The sequence below is a fragment of the Micromys minutus genome (assembly GCF_963924665.1).
Source record: "Micromys minutus genome assembly, chromosome: X".
NCBI classification, from domain to species: domain Eukaryota; kingdom Metazoa; phylum Chordata; class Mammalia; order Rodentia; family Muridae; genus Micromys; species Micromys minutus.
In genome coordinates this window covers 16,485,673-16,509,626 of record NC_137970.1, presented here as the reverse complement: position 1 = coordinate 16,509,626, position 23,954 = coordinate 16,485,673, and the positions used below count along the sequence as shown (strand labels likewise).

The 23,954-nt window shown below is 38.3% G+C and overlaps 1 protein-coding gene across 1 annotated transcript; it reads left to right on the top strand.

Moving 5' to 3' along the window:
* Positions 1 to 22,170: 22,170 nt before the first annotated feature.
* Positions 22,171 to 23,667, top strand: LOC308415358 (germ cell-less protein-like 2; the record flags this gene model as incomplete). The annotated part of the gene is made up of 1 exon (XM_080910373.1): positions 22,171 to 23,667. One exon carries the CDS (start codon positions 22,171 to 22,173, stop codon positions 23,665 to 23,667), a length of 1,497 nt encoding a protein of 498 aa, XP_080766499.1.
* Positions 23,668 to 23,954: the final 287 nt, after the last annotated feature.

Below are 23,954 nucleotides of genomic sequence, written 5' to 3'. Positions count from 1 at the left end.
CCAGGAGATAATATTTTATTAGGAGAAGAGTGACTCATGGGTGAGTAGTGAAAACTGTACCTGTCAGTAGAGACATTATATTTTATATGGGAAACCTTCCGGTCAAAGTTTGTCGTTGAGAACTGGATGTTGCTGTCTAACTTACAAGCTGTCATAGAGTGATGTGCACAGAATAGTCAAGTATATAGTGGACCACAAGCAGTGTTGTGCATATATGAGAGGAGGATTCTAGGGGTTTGGGGGCATTAGTGATGACTTTGGTCAATTAGGAAGCCAGGGCTGGGTCTGGATCACAGACCTCCTAACACTGTAGTGAAATGTTTGCTGTTTGTCCTTTGGACGGGGTTGAGTTGTCAGTGATGCTGCTACAATAGAGCAAAATTATGCTCTACATTCTGGATAAGGGTTTCCAGTGAGATTACAGGGGAAATGGAGGTTTATGGGAATGAGCACAAAGTCCTGGGCCCCTGCAAAGTGCACAGAGTATAGAGTGGAAAACAGACTAGCAATAGCTGAAGAACAGGGAGTTAAGTGCAGTAGCATCTGTGAATGGAGATGTGAAGGGAGAGATGCTGTGTGACAAGACGTTTCCTAGGAAACACCACAGGCACCTGTACATCCTCACACTCCAGACAGGAATCCTGCAACAGACAAAATTAGGAATAGTGCCAAAGTCCAGCCTGCTGGAGCAATGAGTTTATTTGGGTTACTTACATGAATATAGGTAAGGGGTTCCTTATAGGAGCAAAAATGACTAAAAGACATGGTGCATTCATAAATCACTGTCCATCAGAATTGTCACAAAAGGGGGGATCCCAGAGAACACTTCCCTGCCTACATACAAAGACTTGAGAGTGTCCTTTCCAAATGACTCAGTTGGTCAAAACATCTTCCTGATAGCTTCTAGAAGCTGATCTGGCTTTTTCCAGGCAGCTGATCTGGTTTTAGAGTCATCTTTGCTAGTAGCTTGCCTGAAAGTAACTCAAAACACTTTTTTTATATATACTTTTGAGAAAGAGGGTGAAAGCTGACTTTTTTTTTATTTTAACAACTTTATTTTAAAAAACAAAGATAAATGTACAAATTTTAAGCATTTTTGCATAAAAGTATACAAATACATTTTTATCAATGTTTGGTTTTTTTTTTAAAGGATTGATAGTGTGCATTAAGATCTTACTAGTTACAATGAGCATAAAGTACATGTAAAACAGGATGTAACCTGGAAATAGACAAAGTTTTCTTGGTGTGTAAGGATTAAGCATAATGGTTTTTTTTCTTTTCTTTTCTTTTTTTCTTTTCTTGAACTTCATATATTCTGTGAGTTGTTTCTGGGGTGCTCAGAGCTTTCTGGGGTCACTATCCAATTATCAGTGACTGCATATTATATCTGTTCTTTTGTGACTGGGTTATCTCACTCAGGATGACATTCTCTAGATGCATCCATTTTCTTGGGAATTTTGTAAAGTCATTGTTTCTTATAGCTGAGTAGTACACCATTGTGTAAATGTACCACAATTTTTGTATCCATTCATCTACTGAAGGACATCTGGGTTCTTTCCAGCTCCTGGCTATTATAAATAGGACTGCTATGAACATTGTGGTGCATGTGTCTTTGTTGTATGTTAGAGCTTCTCTGGGGTATATGCCCAGAAGTGGAATAACTGGGTCTTCTGGTAGCATTATGTCCAATTTTCTGAGGAATCGCCAGACTGATTTCCAGAGTGGTTGTACCAGTTTACAACCCCACAAACAGTGAAGAAGTATTCCTCTTTCTCCACATCCTTGCCAGCATCTGCTGTCATCTGAATTTTTGATGTTGGAATCTCAGGGTTGTTTTGATTTGCATTTCCCTAATGGCTAGTGATGTCAAGCACTTCCTTACATGTTAAGCTGACTATTGAATATACACAGTGTACACTTTTTACAGCTTTACAACCCCACTATAGCACCAACTTCCCATGTCCTCCACCAGGTATAGCTTGGTGACCCCCCCCAACCTCATCCACTCCTTTTCTAGAAACTAACACATTATCTTGAAGCCCACAACTAATGGGCTACCCTAGCCTGTCCTTACTGTCTGTACTCCGGAAGAGCTCTAGGCTTAGGTCAGGAATCTTCCTATCTAACCATCAAACCATAGGCCCCTCTCTTATCATAGGCAACATTTCCACTAATACCCACCTACAATCTATGTACTATCACAATGCCCGTTATCCATCTCAATTCATCCCACCCAGCCATTTATCTGGCTAAAGTAACACCTGGAACCCTCATAATTCTCCATTCAGCACACATTCTGAACCAACAAAGGAACTCCACGTGCCCAGATCTCACCTTAGGATATAACAGATATAAAATGTCAACATGTTATCTTCTCTCTAAACCCAAAAGTTGTGTAGAAATGATTATCAATTAGAACTATATTGGCAAACTCCAGCACACAGAAGTTCAAAGAAGAATCCTAAATCTTTTCAAAGATTTCAAGAAATTAACTAAGACACAACACATAGAAAAAGTACAGGGACATTGAGGAGAAAAGGCTAAAGTTACATGCATGGAACTCAAGGGTTCTCAATTTTATATTTAAAAAACTACTAAGATTAAAGACAGACTGACAACAATTCATTAATAGTAGATATAATAAACAACAACATTTCTAACGGGGACATCTTTGTGACAAAAAAAGAGAAATATCAAAATTAATTAACATTACACATCAATGAATTTAAAGATATCTACTGAATATTCTATTCAAGAACCAGAGAATACACATTCTACTCAGCACTACATGGAAGTTTTTATGTGACACATCTGAAGGCACATCTTCAAAAATTGAATAAGATTGGAATAAATCTTTGTATAATATCTGCCCACAATGAAATAAAACTTAAAATTGATAGCAAACAAACAAACAAAAGAAAAGGAAAATAAAACCCAAATTCCAGTAAATACACAAATACATGGTATTAAACAACTTATTATTAAATGCTGAATGCTTCAAAGAAGAAATCAAAACTGAAATAAAAATGTTCCTGGAAGTAAGTGAATATGAAAACACAACACAAAAAAAACCCTGGGACACATTGGAAGCAGTCTTATGAGGAAGTATCTACATTTAAAAAAGAAATAGGAAGAAGGCACTCCTGCCAGGGAACCAGGTCTTCACATCTGCCTCTGTTCCTATAGGTCAAATCCTCCAGGTTCATCTCCCACTCTCCACCACAACACCCATGGCAAATCCTGTGGATCCCACATATCTTCTCCTGGTACTCACTCTAACCCCACCATTTGCTTTAACCCAGCCCTAACTGCAACTACAACAGCAACTATACTCCCTGGGTTTACCTCTCTGATTTCTACCCCATGTAGGAACACTTTTGGAAGGGTATTTCCTTAAGTAAATATAGAGATATTGTAAGACTATGTTTTCATTTTATACCAGGTATGGGATACAGGGTTGTTTCAGATTGCCCAGAGCAGCTGACTATGATTTGTTTTGTGCTCTAGCACAGACATGACTTTGCCAAATGCACATACTGTGTTTGTGTGACACTTGGAATTCTGGGGCCTTTTCAGAGGGCATATAAATGCTAGAGTCTCAAGAAGTATGAGGGTGTTGATTGGTTCCTGTTACTTGTTGTTGGTTGCACATGGTTGAGGATCCATGCACAAAGAAGAAAGAACAACAAGAGGAAATTAGATAGAGTGACAGAGAGCATCAAACTTTCCCCAAGAACACGAAACTCCTTATTCATAGAGAGTAGTCCAATGAAAAATCACTCCCTTTCCTTTCTATTTTGTTTTTTTTTCTTACCTGCATTCAGGGATTGAAAGGGTAAAGAAGGGTGGAAGAAAGTAGAACCCACAAAATAGCCAGCACTAGTTGAACCCCTGGTTCAAAAAAGACTAAAACACACATCTTTGTGGAACATTCTTCTATGCTTCCTTCTGTGAACTCCCTCAGAAACCTAACCTATCCCTATCCTTTAGTGTCAGCTCCCTATTGCAAGACACTGCCAGATACACACTTTATGTGGAACCCCCAATGGTCATACCTTTCAGTTCCACAAAACTATGTTTCATCCTCTAGCCATGACCTTCTCCTAAACTCCAGTAATGAAACAGAAACCATGGAACAAAACACCAACACAACAAAGCCAGTTATCAGACCCTAGACCTATAGCCTCCCCCACACCAGAATCTTGGACACCAGTGTAAAAGTAGAGCGAGAACAATGTGAGTCTTCCTATATAGATGAGATACAAGAAAAAGACCTAACAACAGCCTTCATGAATATGATACAATGGCTTAAAGGGGATTACTAAATCCCTTAAATAAATCCCAGAAAACACAAACAAGCAGCTTAATGAAATAAATAAAAGTGTTGAAGACTTGAAAGGAAAAAAAAGATTCAATTAAAAACTAAGTAATTTCTGGTAATGATACATTTGGGAAGTGGAACAGGAACTACAATATAAAACTGAATACAAGTGATGGGAGAGAAATTCTCAAAAATAGATACACTAAAGAAAAAAATGAATAATTTTTTCAAAGAAAATTCTAAAAATGCTTGGTATGAAACTTCCAGGAAATCTAAGATCCTATGAATAGACCAAATCTAATAATAATAGGAATAAAGGAAAAAGACAAAACCCAGCTAAATGTCCCAGAAAATATTTTCACAAAATCACAGGACAACAATTCCCTAGACTAAAGGAGATGTATAAGAAGCTCACAGAACACCAAATACACTAGAGCAGTAAAGAAAGTCCCCTAAGCATATAACAGCGCACTAAATGTAGAGAACACAGAAACAATATTAAGCTCCAAGGGCGAAAAAACCAAGTTACATATAAATGCAGACTTCTCAGTGGAGAAACTAAAAGTCAAAAGGGCATGAGCAAATGTGCTGCGGGTTCTGAGACCACAGGTGCCAGCGAGAGCTACTATCCCCAACAAAATTTTGGTTACCCTAAGGAGAGAAAATTAAAAATTTCATGATCAAATCAAATTTAAACACAATAATTTTCAGGTCCTGTCCCATTGACAGTACTAGAAGAAAACCTCCAATTGAAATTACTACATAACTACATGAAATTGTTAAATGACTACAACCATGAAATCACAGACAGAAAAAAAATCAATAGCCAAATAAAAAACAGAAATAAGAGAGAAGTTAAAGACTTTTTACAATGAAATGAAAATGAATACATTGTATGTCTAATTATAGACATAAAGAAAGAAGTTAAAAAATATATAAACACCAAATGCTTACATAAAATTAATTAATTAGTTAGTTACTTGCATAATTTTAAAAAACTGTACATATCTCATACTAACAATTTAATAGCATACCTGAAAGTCCTAAAACTGAACAAGGAAATAAAACCCCAAAGTAGTACAAGACTACACATAATCATATTCAGGACTGAAATCAGGGAAGTATAAGGAAGAAAACAATAGAAAGAGTCAATGAAACAAAGAGTTGATTCAATAAGAAAACCAGTAAAATAAATTCTCCCAATGGAAATTAACTACAAAACAGAGATTATCAAATGAAGTAAATAAAAAATGAGATGGGAGAAGACACTGAAACAATCCTGATTGATCATAAGGACATACTTGAAACACAGGTAACCCACCAAACTCAAGAAAACTAAGAGTAACAGATAATATTTTAGACACATACCACTTAGCAGTGTTAAGTGTCATTTGATCTTGATATATCAGATAAATGAATTCAAATAAACAATTTAATCTAATTTATAACTCAAACTGAAGTAGATGCAGTCAAAAAAATATCCAAAAATAATTACCACCAACAACAAAAACAACACACAGAAAGAAGAAAAAGAATGAGAAGAAGGGGAGGAGGAAGAGAGGAAAGAAGGGGTATGAAGAGGAACTGAGAGAGGGAGAATGAGAAGTAGGAAAGAAAGAGAAGAAGTAAAGAAAGAAAGGAAGGAAGAAAAAAAGGAAGGAAGAAAAAATCCAGCCAATCCAAAGCCACACAGTTTTGCACAAATTTCTAACAGACTTTCCTGGAAGAGTTAATGCCAATACTACTAAAATTATTTTACAAAATAGAAAGTGAATGGACATGGTAGAATTCAATTTATGAGGTCAGAGATAGTTACCATGATACTGAAACCACATAAAGATTCAACAAATAAAGAGAATCACAAAGCAATTTTCCTCATGAACATTGATGAAAATGTACTCAATAAAATAGTTGTAAACTGATTTCAAGGACACATCAAAAATATCATTTGCCATATCAAGCATGTTTCATCTCTGGGATGCAGAGATAGTTCAACAAGTGCAAATCTATCAATGTGTTCAACAAGTGTAAACCTATTAATGTGATTTATCATATAAACAGACTGAAGACAAAAACCCCATGAGCACCTCAACATATTTTGCCTTTGACAAAAGCCTAACACATCTTCATGATAAAAGTCCTTGATCCCATTCCCACAACACCCAGATGAAGCTCTACTCCCAGGTGCTCTAACATGCTGAGGATCACACATATTGTTGGCTCCACAACCAGTCCCACAACATCCAGAGGAAACTCAACTCCAAGGATCACAGGATTACAGGATCACAGCATCACAGAGGAAGCTCAACTGCTAGAGCAGACATTTCCAGGAACATGGGAGCTCTGACACACGATCACAGTTGAGGCAACAACATCATTGCCAACACCCACAATTTTAGGGACCCCCACAGGAACCAGGGAAACACAAACCCCAACCTAGTCAAGATCACGGAATCCTTTAGGCTAGTACATGGACCCAGAGCAAACCCAGGGCTCTGGCTTTCCACCCACTCCTGCAACACCAAGGGAAAGCTTGACTCCCTTGAGCTCTGACACAACAGGATCTCAGGAGCTTGATCACAAACAAATTTTAGGATCCCATTGGCAGCTTGAATCCCAGGAGCTCTGATACACCCAGGATATCAGGATCACAGGATCACAAAGACAGCTGGACTCTGAGCAGTTCTGACTCAACCAGGTTCACAGGAAGAGCAGGCTCCAGTCAGAGACAGCAATGGCAGGTAGCAGCAGATATAACCAAATGAGAAGAGGCAAGTGGAAGAACATAAGCAACAGAATCCAAGGCTACTTGGCATCATAACAACACAGTTCTTTCAATACAGCAAGTTGTGGATACAACTCCACACTGGAAAAGCAAGATTCACATTTACAATCACAACTCGTGATTATGATAGAGGACTTTAGGAAGAACATAAATAACACCCTTAAAGAAATACAGGAGAACATAGGGAAACAAGTAGAAGTCCTTAAAAGGGAAACACAAAAATCCCTAAAGAGTTATAGGAAAATAGAACCAAACAGATGGTAGAATTGAACAAAACTATCCAGGAGCTAAAGATGGAAATAGAAACAATAAAGAAATCATAAAGGGAGAAATTTCCTGAAGATAGAAAACCCAGAAATGTGATCAGGAGTTATAGATGCAAGAATCAGGAGTATGACATAGTACTACTTGAAGACCCAGTTATTCCACTTTTGGGGATATACCCCAAAGATCCTTCAACATATAATAAGGACACATGCTCCACCATGTTCATAGCTGCCTATTTATAATAGCCAGAATCTGGAAATTACCCAGATGTCCTTCAGTAGATGAATGGATACAAAAATTGTAGTACATTTACACAATAGAGTACAACTCAGATATTAGAATCAATGACTTTACAAAATTCCTAGGCAAATGGATCAAATTATATATTATCCTGAGTGAGGTAACCCAGTAGCAAAAGAACAGACATAATATGCAGTCACTGATAATTGGATACTAGCCCCAGAAAGCTCTGAACGCCCCAGAAACAACTCACAGACCACATGTAGCTCAAAAAGAAGGAAGGCCAAAATGTGGAAACCTCAGTCCTTCTAAGAAAAAAAAGTAAGTATATAGAACCCTCTCAGAGTGTGGTCCACCTAGAACTTAAATCATTAATAATTCAAGAGCTAAGAACACAGCCTGGTGGCAGTCCTTGGTATTTAAAAATCATCATATTTAATCTTTACACACATAGAAAACTTTTGACTATTTCCATGTTATGTTCTTTTATATGTACTTTATGCTTATTGTAACTTGTAATCTTTGAATGCATACTATCAAACCTTTAAAAATCAAATACTGAATAGAAATATATTCATATAGATTTATGTAAACATTCTTTTAAAATCTGTACATTTATCTCTGTTTTTTAAAAATAAATTTGTTTAATTAAAAAAAAAGATCACGAGTAGAATACAAGAGATTGAAGTGAAAATCTCAGGGACAAAAGATACCATAGAAAATATTGATACAAAAGTCAATGAAAATGCAAAATGCAAAAAACTCCTAACTCAAAACATACAGAAAGTCCAGGACACAATGAGAATACAAAACCTAAGGTTAATTGGTTTAGAAGAATGCTAAGATTCCCAACTTCCAGGGCCAGTAAATAACTTCAACAAAATTATAGAAAATTTCCCCTAACCTAAAGAAAGAGATGCCCATGAACATACAAGAAGCCCACAAAACTCCAAATAGACTAGACCAGAAAACAATTTCCTTCTATCACATAAGAATCAAAACACCAAAAGCACAAAACGAAGAAAGAATATTAAAAGCAGTAAGGGAAAAATGGCAGGTAATACATAATTAAGACAGACCTATCAGAATTACACCAGACTTCTCAACAGAGACTATGAAAGCCGGAAGATTCAGGATAGAATCCTACAGACCCTAAGAGAGCACAAATGCCAACCCAAGCTACTATACCCAAGAAAATTCTCAATTAACATGGAGAAACCAAGATATTTCATGAAAAAAAAAAACAAATTTGCACAATATCTTTACACAAATCCAGCCCTACACAGAATAATAGACGAAAAACACTAACACAAGAAGGGAAACTACTCCTAGTAAAAGGAAGATAGTAATCTTCAAAAACCCAAAAGAAGATAGCCCCACAAACATACTTCTACCTCTAAAAATAAAAATAACAGGAAATACCAATCACTATTCCTCAATATCTCTTAACATCAGTGGACTCAATTTCCCATTAAAAAGACTTAGACTGGAAACATAAGCAAGACCAAGCATTATGCTGTATATAGAACACTCACATCAGTGACAAAGACAGACAGACAGACAGTACCTCAGAGTAAAAGGCTGGGAAAAATTCCAAGTAAATGGTCCAAAGAACAAGCTGGAGTAGCCATTCTAATATTGAATAAAATCGACTTTCAAACAAAAATTATCAAAAAAGATAAAGAAGGACACTTCATACTCATCAAAGGAAAAATCCACCAAAATGATCTCTCAATTCTGAACATCTGTGCTCCAAATGCAAGGGCACCCACATTCATAAAAGGAACTTTACTGAAGCTCAAAGCACACATTGTACTGTATGCATCAATAGTAAGAGACTTCATCAGCTCACTTTCAGCAATATACAGAACATGGAAACAGAAAATAAACAGAGGCAGAGTGAAACTAACAGAATTTATAAACCAAATGGATTTAACAGATATTTCATCCTAAAACAAAAGAATACACCTTCTTCTCAGCACCTCATGGCACCTTCTCCAAAACTGACCATATAACTGGTCACAAAACAGGCCTCAACAGATCCAAGAAGATAGTAATAATCCCATGCATCCTATCAGATCCCTAAGGACTAAGGCTGCTCTGCAATAGCAACAAAATTAACAGAAAGCCCACATACACATGGAATCTGAACAGCAATGATAATTGGTCAAGGACTAAAAAGCTTAGAGCAAGAGAGGGATCCTGACCCTAATGTACCCCATTGAACACAGCATTGTCAGCAACTGGTAGAATATGGAGAAGAAATGGCAACAAACCTACTACAACTGAGTTTTGTCCCTGAGGACCACCTTGTGCTACTGTGTCTCCTTAGAACCCTAAGGCCAACTGTTGGAATGATGACCCACATCATGCTTGAGACTGTATAAACCCCTCAATGTAAGTAGTCATCCAGGTCCTGCTATGCCTCTGTTCAGTCCACAGGGTTGTGATGGAGTCCAGAGATGGGGCCACCCCAATGTGCCCATCTATAATGGCTATGCTCTCCTTCCCTCCATACTGTGTTGAGACCTGCCTGGCCTGGTCCTGAAAGCCAACATCATGACGTTCCTGAACAAGTGTGGCTACAGTTCACCAACACAGCTCAGAGGGAAATCATGCATAACATCAGAGACAAGCTGTGCTGTGTTGCCCTAGACTTCCAGCAAGAGATGGCCACTGCTGCTTCCTCTTCTGCCCTGGAGAAGCACTCTGAACTGCCTGACTGTTGGGCCTAAGCTCTTTTCCAGGTTCTCTCTTGAGTATGGAATCCTGTGGCATCCATGAAACTACATTCAATTTAATAACAAAGTGTGACATGACATCTGCAAAGACCTCTGTATCAACACAGTGCTGTCTGGTGGCACCCAGACACTGCTGACCTTATGCAGAAGATTGCTGCTTTGGCTCCTAGCACCTTGAAGGTCAAGATGCTCCTTCTGAGTGCATGTACTCTGTGGATTGGTACTCAATCTTGGCCTCACTTGGTCCACATCCCAGCAGATGTGGATCAGCAAGAAGGAGTGGGATGAGACCAGCCCCAACATCAATATCATGCAGCAAAAGTGCTTCTAGGTGAACTCCTCTTACTGATCAGAGTTTTAAACTTTTTTCATAAACCTAACATTTTCAGAGACATAGAGAGAGAGGAGAGAGGGAGGGAGGGAGGGAGAAAGAGGGGGATAGGGAGGGAGGGAGGGATGGAAAGAGGGAGAGAGAAAGAGAGAGAGAGAGAGACCCTGCTTTGATTCTGTTTGTTGTGTTGTGCTATTGTTTAAATTTGCTTTTAAAAACCATTTTTGTTTTGTTTTGGCACATTGAACTCAGGATTTAAAATCTGGAGTAGTGAAGGCCACAGCCACTGGTTGGATCAAACATTCCCCGAACTTCTACAACGTGGCTGAGGAATTTAAATGTACATTTAATTCATTGCAGCTCTATTTATAATAGCCAGAAGCTGGGAAGAACCCAGATGTCCTTCAGTAGATGAATGGATACAAAAATTGTGGTACATTTACACAATGGAGTACTACTCAGCTATCAGAAACAATGACTTAACGAAATTCTTAAGAAAATGGTTGCATCTAGAGAATATCATTTTGGGTGAGATAACCCAGTCACAAAAGAACAGACATAATATGCAGTCACTGATGCTAACCCCAGAGACTTGGACTGCCCCAGAAACAACTCACAGATTGTGTGAAGTTCAAGGGGGGGAAAAAAAACATTAGGCTCAATCCTTACACACTAAGAAAATGTTGACTAATTCTGGGTTACATCCTGTTTTGCATGTAATTTTTGCTCATTGTAACTAGTAAGATCTTAATGCAGAGTATCAAACCTTAAAAATGCTTAAAAAATTGTACATTTATCTTTGTTTTTTTTAAATAAAGTTCTTCAATAAAAAAGAAAGTAAAAAAAAAAAGAAAAATAAATAAGTGTATAGGACCTTCTCAGAATGGGGTACACCTAGACTTTAAATAATAAAAATAAATTAAAAATAAATAAATAAATAAATGTACATTTAAAAAATGATGATTGTAATAGTCATTCCAAGTATCCACAAAATATATAGATACAGGAAGTCCCTCACCGTCCCAAAAGCCACTCCCAGTCTCAAAAGGAAGATGACCATGGCCAAGCTCTGTTTTCACTAGGGAGATGATAGTACAGCTTCTCTGTAAATTATGTACTGCAGGGTTTTTAAATCTTCTGCCTTAAAACTTCTTTTTCTGTTTTTAATTCCTGAAAATTCAGCCATTATGTCCCTCACCCCACTCACTCCCCACACTCAAAGCTTCTTCAAGTATGAAGGCTTTTCTTTCCCTGGGAGTGAATGGAGGTGTTGAGGCAGCCAGGGCTGGACACTACACTGAATTGAGACACTTTTAATAAAATGCACACCTTACAAACAACATCATCATCAACAACAACAAAAAATCTCCCCAACACACACACAAAAAAATCAATAAAGAAAATTCTGTACATTTACACTATTGACCAGTAGTCCATCAAGAAAAACCTGACATCAAGAAATTTGCAGGTAAATGGAAGAACTATGAAAAAATGCATCTGGAATAAGGTATCCAAGACCCAGAAATGCTAATGTGGTATTCACTTATCTGTGGCTATTAGCTGTTAAGTCAGTGATAACAAACAATCCACAGAACCAATGAGGCTCAGTATAGAGTGAGCAGGAGGGACAAATAGTTATCCTTAGAAAAGCAAAATAGAATAGACATTTATCTTTGATGTGGTGGACACTCAAACAGGAAGGACACGTGAGGAGGTAGAAGGGACAAGGAGATAATGGAGGAAATATGGAGATAAAGAGCTAAAACTAAGGATCATTTAAGTGACAATATGGAAACCTAATACACTAGCAGCTTCTTAACTAATGTATACATATATGAAAGTGATCTCAATGAAATTTCCTACATGATGGGGGAGAAAGAGACTCAATTTTTCTTCTCTTGTTACCAAATGAACGTCCAAATACTGCTATTTGGTGACAGCTGAGTTGATGACCCAAAGGGTCCTATGGAAACCCCCAAAGAAAATATGCTGTTGCCAAGAACACAGATTGTTCTTCAAAGTGTGATGGTGAGGCTTCATTATTGAAGACATCACCTACACAATTCATTGAACATGTAGATCTCAATCTTGTGCCTATATAGATTCTCCACCCTTATATTCTGGTGTGTTTAGTACAGGAAGGTACTCAATAAGCTACCAAAGGAGAAACATAAATATTGGGTAAGCCATAAACTCTAAGATATATGATGGTGTCCTGTGCAACATATGTTTGGGCAATGGTGGTACAAAATTTTGTAAACAACCAACCAATATCTGATTTAATGAGATAGAACCCATACCTTACACTGGTGGGCGAACATTAACCAGAGACCAGATACTCCAGGGAACTGGCAAAAAACCAAATAATAACCTTTGTTCTAGAGAAAAAGACAGACATGTAGACAGACAGACAGGAGGGAAGGAAAGGAAGAAAAAAAGGAGAAGAAAAGGAAAGGAGAAAAGACAACAGCAAACTAACTCCTAATCACATTCTGCTATACTCATAGATTAGTGCCTTGTTCAGCCACCATCAGAGAAGCTTCCTCCTGCAGAAAATGGAAACAAATACAGAGACCCACAGCCAGACATTACCCAGAGTGAGAGACCTTGGAACACTCAGCCCTAAATGGGATGTCTCCATCAAATCCTTCCCCTTATGACTTCTTGAACACCAAAGAATACATGGCAGAAAGATTGTAATAACCAGAGTAGATGGAGGACACCAAGAATACAAGAAGCTCTGAATCAATATGTTCAAAGTTCAGGGCTATGTGTTGACACCAAGTCGCCTGCTCATACATATTATGGCTTCCAGTTAGTGTTTAATGGCTGAGTATAAGAACCCATGAGTCTCCACTTCTTGTGCTTTCTCTTAAGCTCTTCATCTGTTTGTATGTCTTGCTTAACTGACATGGTAGTACTTGTTCTGTATTGTTAAAATTTATCTTTGTTATATTTTATTATTATCCTGTAGAAATTTTCTACTGAGAGTCAGAAAGTGAGTAGATCTGGATGGACATGTACTTGGGGAGTAACTTGGAGGAGACAGGGAGGGAAAACATAATTGGGCTATATTATGTAATATTATATAATGTGAGAAATTTTTTTCAATAAAGGAACAAAGAATAAATACAATTGTTTTAGCTGAAAAAAATAGGACAAAGTAACAAGGAAGTAGTACTGAGTGATCTGTGTGATTGGTCAAATGATCCCTTATTTTCATGACACTCATGATTCAAGGAACCTCTACATCCAAATTTAAAACTACATAGAACTTCATAACAATGGAAACACCACAGATGTAACTGAAAAGAAAATTGGAGGCATGATTTTTTTTTTGTGGCTTATGTTAATGTCCAAGTCATGGGTGAAATTTTTCTCCTTTCTTAAAACCTTTTATTGAATTTGTTCTTTGGCATTTCTGTACATGGATAAATTATATCAAGATTCACTTAATACCTCTGACCTTTCTAGTCTCGCTCCCACTTCAACCAACCCTATCCTCCCCCTACATCTGTTTCAAAAATTGATTTTGTTTCTTTGGAGAAGGCCAGAGTTTAACAGGATAATCTATATTACAATAGTTTAGAAACTGCCTATGGGAGAGCAGAGGGAGGGCAGGGCACAATGTATATACAGAAGATAATGACACTCTCTTCCTCAGAACCCACCAATAGCTAGTATTTCAGGCAAGGAGGGCCAAGCTGAATGAGTCTCACATTGGCTCATAACTTACTGTGGAGAAGCTTTGTGTCATGTGTGAACTTTGCATATACTCACAGGTATGGTGAAGTCATGACTGCCCTGGTTGTCCTGTAGTGAAAAAAACAGATTTCATGGCCCTTCCCCTTATCTTCCAGCTTTTACATTCATTCTGCTTCCCCCCCACACCCCCTGTGAGGATGCATGAGTGTTCGTGCCTAAAGAAGGCAGGAATACCATTCAAACACCTCTTTTTATGGAGCTTTGAGCAGTCATGCCTATTGTTCCTCATGGCAGTTTATTGCAAAACGGACTCCTGTGAATGAATCTTGGAGCAGCGTTTCTCCATGGAGATAAATATAGACACTCAAAAGGGAGCTTGACACCATGACAGCTGACATGAACAACAGTAGTAAGTTCTCCCCTAGGGCCAAAGACATTCTCTAGCCTCCTGTGGAATGGCCTCAGTTCCAATCAGAGATACACTGGCTACCCACACACCAGTCATGACACTATTGTGGAGGTGGGTGTATCTGTCTTGGCAGACTGATATGTACATCATACAGATCGTGTCTGGGTAAGACTCTCGATGCCATTACTCTGCCAGCATCCTTCCCATCACAGTCCAGGACTATGGAAGATAAGTAGCTAAAAGGAAGATTCCAGCTCAATTGCAGCCCAATTCCTCTACATTTAGTAGCATTGTCATTTGTCTTTTGTAGCAGGGTCTTATCAGATAGATATGGTGGGCAAACAAAAAGTGTAGAAAGAGCCTGGGTTATATTCAAGATTTCTAGGTTCATCCTGAATAAAAATTCATATGGCAGTATCTTGTACCTGGCATTTGGATTATGTTTTTTGCCTCTCTTTCAGAAGCAGCATTGTGTAGACATACAGGACATCTACATTCTAAATCTGTCTCTTGAGACTTTTGAGTTGTATTATAAATCAGTAAATTTTCATATGGCTTTTAAAATATACTTTTAGCTTTAGTTAGCCCTTCATCTCCACAAGCCATTCTATCTCTCCTTAAATATTCCTCCATAGGTGGAATGGTTATATTAATGATTGCACAAGCAATGGGATTTGTGTGAGTAAATACATTCACAACTCAAGCATTTCTGGGATTTTCTTAGAGAAAAAAGACTCAACATATGAAACAATAAAAAGGAGGCCCCTGAGTAGGGAAAAAGGTTCATGATGCAACTACAAAGCAGCACTGGGTACCCTGGAATCGGGTCCTTTCCTGCACAGAGAGAGTGCTAGGTGACCCCCATCAGGACTCAGAACCTGCATGCAGATGCCTGAGCTCCCAAATCAGCCTCAAAAGTGCTCTCTCACCTGATCCCAAGGAGTCAGAATGGAGTCACTACCATCAAAACTCACTGCCTGCTCAAAAAGAGCAAAAGATCCAGGAGCAATCTCCTTCCTGAGCCCAAAGGCCCTCAGACCCATAGGAGAGACAAGCTCCAGTAAGAGACACCAATATTGCTTATAATCACAGACAACAGGATGGGAAGAGGAAAGTGCAAGAACCTAAAGCAATGGAAACTAAGACAACAAGGCAACATCAGCACCCAGCTCTCCTACCATAGCAAGTAGTGGATTTCCCAACACACACGATAAACAAGATTTAGACTTAAAATCATACTTCATGATGATGATGGAGATCTTCAAGTACCACCTCAATAACTTCCTTAAACAATTTCAGAAGACAGAACACAGGTAAAAAAATAAAAACAATCACTGTAAGAACTATAGGAAAGCACACCAAAGAGGTGAAGGAATTGAAAACAAAATAGAACCAATAAAGAAATCATAGAAAGAGACAACCCTGGAGATAGAAAACCTAAGAAAGAAATCAAGAGTCACAGATGCAAGCATCACCAACAGACTACAAGAGATGGAAGATAGGATCTCAGGGGCAGAATACAACATAGAAAACATAGACAAAAAAGCAAAAAAGTGCAAAAACCAAAAAGCTCTTAACCCAAAACATCCAGGAGATCCAGGACACAATGAGAAGACCAAACCTAAGGATAATAGGGGTGGAAGAAGGCAAAGACTCCCAACATAAAGGCACAGTAAATATCTTTAACAAAATCATAGAGGAAAACTTCTCTACCCTTAAGAATTAGATGATCATGAACATACAAGAATCCTGCAGAACTCCAAATAGATTGGACCAGAAAAGAAACTTCTCCCAACACATAATAGTCAAAACACTGAATGTTTAAAACAAAGAAAGCATACTAAAGGCAGTAAGGGAAAGAGGACAAGTAACATATAAAGGCAGACCAATCAGAATTACAACAGACTTCTCACCAGAGATGATAACAGCTAGAAGATCCTGGACAGATGTCATACAGACCCCAAGAAAACACAAATGTAAGCCCAGGTAACTATGTCCAGGAAACTCAATCACCATAAATGGAGAAGCCAAGGCATCCCAGGTCAAAAAAAAATTTACACAATATCTGTCCACAAATCCAGTCCTACAAAAATAATAGATGGAAAAATCCAACACAAAGAGGTAAACTACACCCAAGGAAAAAGAAGAAAATAATCATGCAAGTACACCAAATTAAGAAAAGCACTGTATATGTAAATAGGATCCAGCATTTTGCTGCATACAGGAAACTCATCTCAGAGACAAAGACTGACACTATCTCAGAGTAAAAGTTTGGGCAAAAACTTTCCAAGCAAATGATCCCAAGAAAAAAGCTGGAGTACTTAGTCATCTTAATATTGAATAAAATACATTTTCAACCAAAAGTCATCAAAAAAGGCAAGGAAGGACACTTTTTACTCATCACAGGAAAATACCTATCAAGATGAACTCTCAATCCTGAGCATCTATGCTCCAAATGCAAGGGCATCCACATTCATAAAAGAAACCATACTAAAGATCAAAGAATATATCACACCACACACAATATGAGTGGAAGACTTCAACACCCCACTCTCACCAATGGACGGATCATGGAAGCAAAAACTGAACAGAGACACAGAAAAACTAGCAGAGGTTATGAATCAATTGGAATTAACAGATGTCTACAGAATATTTCATTCTAAAACATAAGAATACACCTTCTTCTCAGCACCTCATGGCACCTGCTCCAAAACTGACCATATAGTTGGTCACAAAAGAGACCTCGACAGATATAAGAAGATCGAAATACTCCCATGCATCCTATCAGATCACCATGGACTAAGGCTGGTCTTTAATAACAACAAAAACAACAATAATCCAAGATACACATGGAAGCTGAACAATGCTCTGCTTAATGATAGCATAGTCAAGGAAGAAATAAAGAAAGAATTTAAGGATTTTTTAGAATTTAATGAAAATTAAAGCACAACATACCCAAACTTATGGGACGCAATGAATGCCATACTAAGAGAAAAACTCAGCTCTGAGTGCCCACAAAAAGAAATTGGAGAGAGCATACACTAGCAACTTGACAGCATGGCTGAAAACTCTAGAACAAAAAGAAGCAGATACACCCAAGAGGAGTAGATGGCAGAAAATAATCAAACTCAGAGCAGAAATCAACCAAGTAGAAACAAAAAGAACTATGCAAAGAATCAAGAAAACCTGGAGCTGGTTCTTTGAGAAAATAAACAAGACTGATAGACTCTTAACCAGACTAACCAGAGAGCACACACACAGAGAGAGTATACAAATTAACAAAATCAGAAATTAAAGTGGAGACATAACAACAGAAACTGAGGAAATTCAAGAAATCATCCAATACTACTACAAAAGTCTATAGTCAACAAAACTGGAAAATCTAGAGGAAATGGACAACTTTGTAATCAGATACCAGATACCAAAGTTAAATCAGGATCAGATAAACCAGCTAAACAGTCCCATAATACCTAAAGAAATAGAAGCAGTCATCAAAGGCCTCTGAAGTAAAAAAAAAAAAAAAAAAAAAAAAAAAAAAAAAAAAAAGCCCAGGACCAAATAGGTTCAGTGTAGAATTCTAGTAGACTTTCATATAAGACCTAATACCAATACTTTCCAAACTATTTCACAAAATAGAAACAGGAGGAATACTACCCAACTCGTTCTTCAAAGCCACACCAAGACCCTACAAAGAAAGAGAACTTCAGACCAATTTCCCTCATGAACATTGATGAAAACATACTCAATAAAATTCTTGCAAACCGAATCCAAGAACACATCAAACCAATTATTCACAATAATCAATAGGCTTCATCCCAGGAATGCAGGGATGATTCAATGTACAGAAATCCATCAATGTAATCCACCATATAAACAAACTCAAAGGGAAAAAAACCCACATGATCATCTTACTAGACGCTGAGAAAGCATTTAACAAAATTCAACACCCCCTCATGTTAAAGGTTTTTGAAAGTTCAGGAATCCAAAGCCCATACCAAAACATAATAAAAGCAATATACACCAAGCCAGTAGCCAACTTCAAACTAAATGTAGTGATACTTGAAGAAATACCAGTAAAATTAGGGACTAGACAAGGCTGCCCATACTTTCCCTACCTATTCAGTATAGTACTAAAATTCCTGGTCAGAGCAATTAGAAAACAAAAAGAAGTCAAGTGACCCCAAAAAATTCCACCAGAGAACTTTTACAGCTGACAACTTCAGCAAAGTGGCTGGATATAAAATTGACTCAAACAAACAGTAGTCTTTCTCTACTCAAAGGATAAACATGCTAAGAAAGAAATTAGGGAAAAGACCCCCTTCACAATAGTCACAAATAATATAAAATATCGTGGTGTGAGCCTAACTAAGTAAGTGAATGATCTGTATGATAAAAACTTAAAGTCTCTAAAGGAAACTGAAAAAGATCTCAGAAGATGGAAAGATCTCCCATGCTCATGAATTGGGAGGATCAACATTGTAAAAATGGTCATTTTGCCAAAAGCAATCTACAGATTCAATGGAATTCCCATGAAAATTGCAACTCAATTCTTCATAGAGTTGGAAAATGCAATCTGAAAATTCATCTGGTATAACAAAAGACCTGGGTTAGCAAAATCTCTTCTCAACAATAAAAGATCTTCTGGAAGAATCACCATCCCTGACCTCAAGCTATATTACAAAGCAATTGTGATAAAAATATCATAGTATTTGGTACAGAGACAGGCAGGTATATCAGACAGAATCATACAGGCAGGAACAGAATAGAAGACCCAGAAATGAACCCACACACCTATGGTCACTTGAACTTTGATGAAGGAGCTATAAACATTCAGTGGAAAAAGGACAGCCTCTTCAACAAATGGTGCTGGTTCAACTGGCAAACAACATGCAGAAGAATGAAAATAGATCCTTTCTTATCTTCTTGTACAGAGCTCAAGTTTAAGTGGATCAAAGACCTCCGCATAAAACCAAGTACACTGAAACTATTAGAAGAGAAAGTGGGAAAGAGCTTAGCACACATAGGCACAGGGGAAATTTTCATGAACAAAACACCAATGTGTTCTGAGTGAGGTAACCCAGTCACAAAAGACCACCCATGGCATAACTCACTGATAAGCAGATACTCACTCCAGAAAGCTCTGAATACCCAAGGAACAATTCATAGACTTTATGAAGCTCAAAAAGAAGGAAGGCCAGAATGTGGATGCCTCTGTCCTTCTTAGAAGGGAGAACAAAACAACTATGGGAGGAAATACCAGGTCAAATAGAGAAACAGAGTTTGAAGAAAAGATAATTTAGAGGCTGCCTCACCTGGGGATCCACTCTATACACAGCCACCAAACGCAAGCATTATTGCTGATACCAAAAAGTACTTTCTGGCAGGAACCAGATATGGATATCTCCTCAGGGGCTCTGCCAGTGTCATATAGATAAAGCTGAGCATGTTTGCATCTAGCCATCGGACTGAACATGGGGACCCCAATGAAGGTGCTAGAGAAAGGACTGGAAAAACTGAAAGGCGTTGCAACCTTATAGGAAGAACAACATCATCAACCAACCAAACCTTCCAAAACTTCCATGGACTAAAATACCAACCAATGAGCACACATGGAGAGACCTATGTAGCTGAAGATAGCAGTATCTGGCATCAATGTGATAAGGGGCCTTTGATCCAAGGAGGGCACGTTTTTTTCCAATGTAGGGGAATGCCAAAGTAATGGGATGGAGAGGGTGATTAGGAGCAAGTGCACTTTCATGAAGACAAGTGGAAGGGGAGGGGAGATGGGAGCAGGGTGGGGGAAATATTTTAAATGTAAATACAGTGAGTATCTAATAAAAAACCAATAGAGCAACACTGGTGCTGACACTGTCAGGTTCTTAGCTCCTAATACAATGTGGTGTGACTTTCATTCTTCTTAAAATTCTTCTTGTGATGTTACGTAGGGATGACTAAAATCAAACAAATTAAGGAATGCAACATTTTTCTTACCTCTGAAAACAATTATAAAGTGGAGATTTTTGGTTTATTTGGAAACTCATGTGATGTTTTGCAGGGACAGAAAAGTGTAACATATAACAATGTTTACTAAAGAAGGCACATGTAAAAGATGGTTAGTAATGCAGAGGTACTTGAAAGAAGGTTTTGCTGAGACAGACACAAGGGGGCCAGGATGATTTGCTGTACTAGACACAGTTGAGAGGATGTTTTGAAGAAGCAGACACAGGTAAGAGAAAATTTTGCAGAAGCACACAACAGTTAGGAGATGTTTACTGAAACAGACATGTGAGAGGAGAGGTATGGTTGGGAAGAATATAAAGATGACCTCGCTGACAGTGAGTACCTGGCATTTGTTCTCCTTGCTCTGCCTTGTTAGTCTTTGCTGACCAGGCTCTGGCATCGGATTGCTGGCCAAGAGGCATAAAAGGAAACATTTAAAAATTAGACATGGTTTCTTAAGAATGGCCCTTCATTTACATTAAGAAATCCCATAGAAAGATGAGAGGCAAATACAAATCAGTAAAGCAAAAACATAAATCATGTATACATATACATGTTCACCAAATAACTGGATTTATAAGGAACCTCTAGAAAACAATATATTTTAAATATATAGGAATAGCCAAAGCATACAAAGATATATTTGAGATATGCATAAAACTACTTACATGAAAGTAATGCTTGAATTTTATAGTAATATAAAAGGACTAATAATTCAAAAGGCAATAAGAGTGTTTACTGTTTAGATGGCTAAAAGCTGTTGGTAAGTGATTAACTTCAATACTACTGACACTTGAGTGCTCTATAGTATGCCAGAGGCAGGAGTTGGAATATGTACAATCATATACACGTATCAGGATGGCTTTGGTCTGGTTGTACTCTTTACAGAAAAGAAAATTTGGCTTACAAGTGTGAAGAGCCAGGTTCTCGACATTGATGGAGGTCATCTTAAGCAAAACACGGGGTGACCCCTTTAGAAACAGTGAGAGAAAGAAGAGGTGAGAGGAAAAAAGGAGGAGCATGGGAAAAGGAAAGGAAGAAGGAAGTTAGAAATAAGGGAAGGGAGGAGACCAGGAGGGAAGGAAGGGAAAGAGGGGAAGATGGTAGGGCAGAGGTGCTAGGGAGGAGGGGGAGGGAGGAAGGAAGGGAGGAAACAAGTAGAATTGGTTGCACGCCACAAAAAGGGCTTGCTATCAGGGGGCGGGGCCTCTGCTCAGCAGAGCACTGGTGGAATATGACGAATGTCCTGCCCTCTGTGTGACATCAGATTCTATAATACAGTGTCTCAGTGAGCCTAGGCAGGACTGGTAAACTACAGCAATGCCACGACCAAGAAGCCTCTAGAACAGTTTGTTCTAGGAGGTTTAATCAATGGGGCTTTTAAACAGCAGGATCATGAGATGCCGGAATCTCAGTCTGGAGGACCCACAGCCAGAAGCTATAGCTGGCCCCAGCTGCCTGTCTGGCAGTCGCAAGCGGAAACTGAGTGATTCGGAAGGTTTGGGACTAAGCCCTGACATTCATGGACCTCAAAACCAGGAAACGATGCTACATCAACTTCTCAACTACATCTACAGGAAAAGGGCTAAGATCACATCTAATTATGCTTACAAAAATTTATTTTTGAAGGGGAATGACAGCGACATTCAAATCTATGCTCTGGGAAAAACCTGGTGTTTACACAAAGTGTTTCTATGTCACTCAGGATACTTTGCTAACATGCTCAAAGGTACTTGGAGAGAATCACACGATGGTGTTATTAGACTGGTAATTAAGAACGAGGATATTAATACCAGATCTCTGCACTTTGTGTTTGGTTCCTTGTACACAGATGAGGATTTGTCAATGACTCCTCTGGAGGTTCCTCAAGTTTTGGCAGCAGCATGCCTGCTTCAAGTGGATCGAGTAATTCAGCAATGTGAGGCAGTCATGAAGACCACCATCAACAGGAACACTGTATGTTCCTATTATTTAGCAGCAGAAACCTACAGATTAAAAGCTGTGAAGACAGAATGCTTTGAATGGCTCCTCCACCACCTGATGATACATCCAACTGTGACACTTTACAGGGAAGTAGATATGAAGCTGATGTATCTTCTTGTATCATCTTCTAACTTACTAGTCATGCAAAAGGAGATCGATATATACACCACACTGAAAAAGTGGATGTTTCTTTATCTTAATCCATCCTGGAACGGAAACATGGGACAGCTTTTAGAGGATGCCAACAACTGGCTCTCCACCTACATGAGATCTGTGGATAATATCTCTTTTCTTGAAAGTGAAGCAGGACTAATATTTCAACCAGTGTTTAAACAACTGAGATTTCAGCACATGGTATGTGACTTGGCTTCTACAAGGGTTTTCGAAGAAGATCGTATAATACCATCAGAGTGGTTGTCGCTCATTTATAAACAACAGTGTCTGACTTTCCTGCAACCACAAGAACATGGGGCAATTGGACCACAATCCATCAATGAAGAAGCACTTGAACGATGCACCATGAGGTGCGGTAAAAGGATCCCCAGAGATGGCCGATACACTTGGAGGTGGTCAGCTTGCAGACTTGGATTCCCCTTACGTGTCATCTTTACCAGCCACTGTGTAATTTTAAGACAGCGGCATCTGGAGTGTGATGGTACTGCCTGCCAAAGCCATATCCGAAATGTCATATTCAGAATGACTTTGGTGTGTTTTGATACCAAGGAGAAAATAACTTTGAGTAAAACAACAGGTTACAAAATTCTCACCTTTGAATATAACGAGGAGCACATTGTAATGAAACTGGATAGTGAAGTTCTAACCTTCCCTTTGTATATATTTGGCAACTTCATGTTTGTAAACCAAGCAAATGAAGAAAACAAGTAATATTGGCAAATATTAGACCACACAAGCGCTTACTAACATCTGATGGCCCATTTCATTTGAAGGCTGTGTCATGAGAACAGTGAGGAAGACCAACAACAAATTGAAAACTATGCAAGCCTAGTACCACTACAAGTGACATCTTAACATCATGGCCTTAACTTTCATGTACTTCTGAAGAAAACTTTTACTTCCATCAAAGTATTTCCCAACCAACTCAAATGAACTAGTCTTCTGGTTTCCATTTGCCACCAAGAGTCAAGCTTCTGATGGAAATAAGAGAATCTATT